General features: G+C 43.3%; 1 protein-coding gene across 1 annotated transcript; it reads left to right on the top strand.

The window, feature by feature from the left end:
• Positions 1-722: 722 nt before the first annotated feature.
• On the top strand, positions 723-1,667 carry LOC118095595 (olfactory receptor 10G6-like). Its single transcript, XM_035136842.2, has one exon. It carries the CDS (start codon positions 723-725, stop codon positions 1,665-1,667), a length of 945 nt encoding a protein of 314 aa, XP_034992733.2.
• Positions 1,668-2,171: the final 504 nt, after the last annotated feature.

Genomic DNA, 2,171 nt, shown 5'->3' with positions numbered 1-2,171 from the left:
AGCTCCAGTGGAAGGGAGATAAAATGATGTAATGAACAGAGATGGTTAAACTACTATCACAAGAGCATTCAAGCTAACAGCAGCCCGTTCATAGTCTATGTTTCAAAATCAGGATGTTTCTGCTAATTTTGCTCTCAAGGACAAAATGAAAAAAAATGTGTTGGGGGGGGGGTCTGCTATATAGCTGTCTCCTCCCTATATACCAGAGGTTTTTATCCAATGTGAGTCATGTTCAAAGCAGATCTATTGAAAATAATGTAAATGAATGTCAAGAGGTATAGTCTGAGTAGAACTTAATTGGGTACATCCCTGTGTGTTTGAAGTAGTAACGTCTTCCTGAGCATTTTGGTTCTTTTGGTTTCTGTTCAAGGACTACTGGAGTGGGGGGAAAGAGGGTGCTATAGGGAGCTAGGATAGTGGCGTTTGAAGCCGAAGCAGGCAGACGTTAGCTCTCTGGGTGATTGGCAGTAGATTTGCAAAGGTTTCAGAATACAGTGGAACCTCTACTTACGAATTTAATGCGTTCCGAACGCACATTCGTAAGTAAAAAAAAATTGTAAGTCAAATCCCATAGGAATGCATCGGGAGAAAAAATTCGTAAGTAGAACAAATCCTATGTAAACCGCATCCAAGATAGCGGACGGAGCTCCATTCGTAAGTAGAAACATTTGTAAGTAGAGTTATTCGTAAGTAGAGGTACCACTGTAATAAGCATTGCCTGAATGGAGTGTGGAAATGTAACATCATTGCTTGAACATTTTGAACTTATGGGGTTTACATATCCCAAAGAGCTAAAGATCCTGTTGCTCACCTTCTTCTTCCTCGTGTATATATTGTCTCTTTTTGGAAATGGCTTGATCCTCTTGGTGGTAGCACTGGAACCTAGTTTGCACAAGCCTATGTACTGGTTCCTCTGCCATCTGTCCATCATAGATATGATGACCTGCTCAGTGGTGGTGCCCAAGATGATTTCCTGGATGCTCAAGGGCAATGGGGACATTTCCTTTGCAGAATGTGCAACCCAGCTCTTCTTCTTCCACACCCTGGGCTGTTCAGAGTGCTTGCTGTACACTGTGATGGCTTTTGATCGCTTCCTGGCCATCTGCAAGCCACTCCACTACAGCACCATCATGAACCATCATCTTGGCACCTGTCTTTCTGTTGGCGCCTGGTTTGGAGGCTGCCTGCACTCTGTGGTAGAGACTTACCTCACCTTCCGTTTGCCATATGGACGAGGAAGTCAGGTGAACTACATCTTCTGCGACATCCCAGCTGTTCTGAAGCTGGCCTGTGCTGACATATCCCTCAATGAGATGGTGATTTCGGTTGACGTTGAAGTAGTGGCTGTTACCTGCTCCCTCCTGATCCTGACATCCTACGTGTATATCATTTCTGCCATCCTGAGGATTCCCACTGCCACAGGGAGACAACGTGCCTTCTCCACCTGCACAGCCCATATCACCTTGGTGGCTATATATTATGTCCCTGTGGTTTACAACTACCTGCGTCCACCATCTCAGGACTCCCTTGATGGTATTGTTGCTGTGTTCTACACAGCATTGACCCCTCTCTTAAACCCTCTCATATACACTCTGAGGAACAATGAGGTGAAAGTTGGCGTGAAGAAATTGTGCAGTAGGAAACACAGTGCTCAGTTAACTAACTGAGATCTTGTTATTGCAATTAGTTTTCCTGAAAATCAGAGAAAATAAATGAGATTTTCTAAAACCTACTCTTGCATTCCAACGGTTAAGAACATCTCCACTGTTTGTAAGCAGCTCTTGAGCATGGGATACTCAGCAGAGCTCTACTGTCTTTTGTTCTGTCATTTGCAACCTGGCGTCTGCAAGATGAAGAATAACAATCTGTAACCACAAATTCACATTTGTTTGCACCACTCATCTGTTTCCATGCATGCATTTAAAGCTCAATCTATACAGTCCTTCTCCAGGCAACTGCTGCTTATCCATGGCTGCCTTCCAGACTGCCACATAAATGTCTGAGGCTGCAGATCTAAACTCATTTACTACAGAGTACAGATGGGGAATAATTTTTATTCACTTTGCATTTGAAGGCAAACTTACTGAAGTTGTGCTTTCTTATACAATAAACAGTGAACAAAACAATAAACAAGTACCATGGAGAGACCTGGTCTGAATAAGGACATTGGA

Source organism: Zootoca vivipara, chromosome 12 (genome assembly GCF_965207765.1).
Source record: "Zootoca vivipara chromosome 12, rZooViv2.hap1.1, whole genome shotgun sequence".
In the NCBI taxonomy this organism is placed as follows: Eukaryota; Metazoa; Chordata; class Lepidosauria; order Squamata; family Lacertidae; genus Zootoca; species Zootoca vivipara.
Note: the sequence above shows the minus strand (reverse complement) of the source record. Positions and strands in the feature narration are given on the sequence as shown.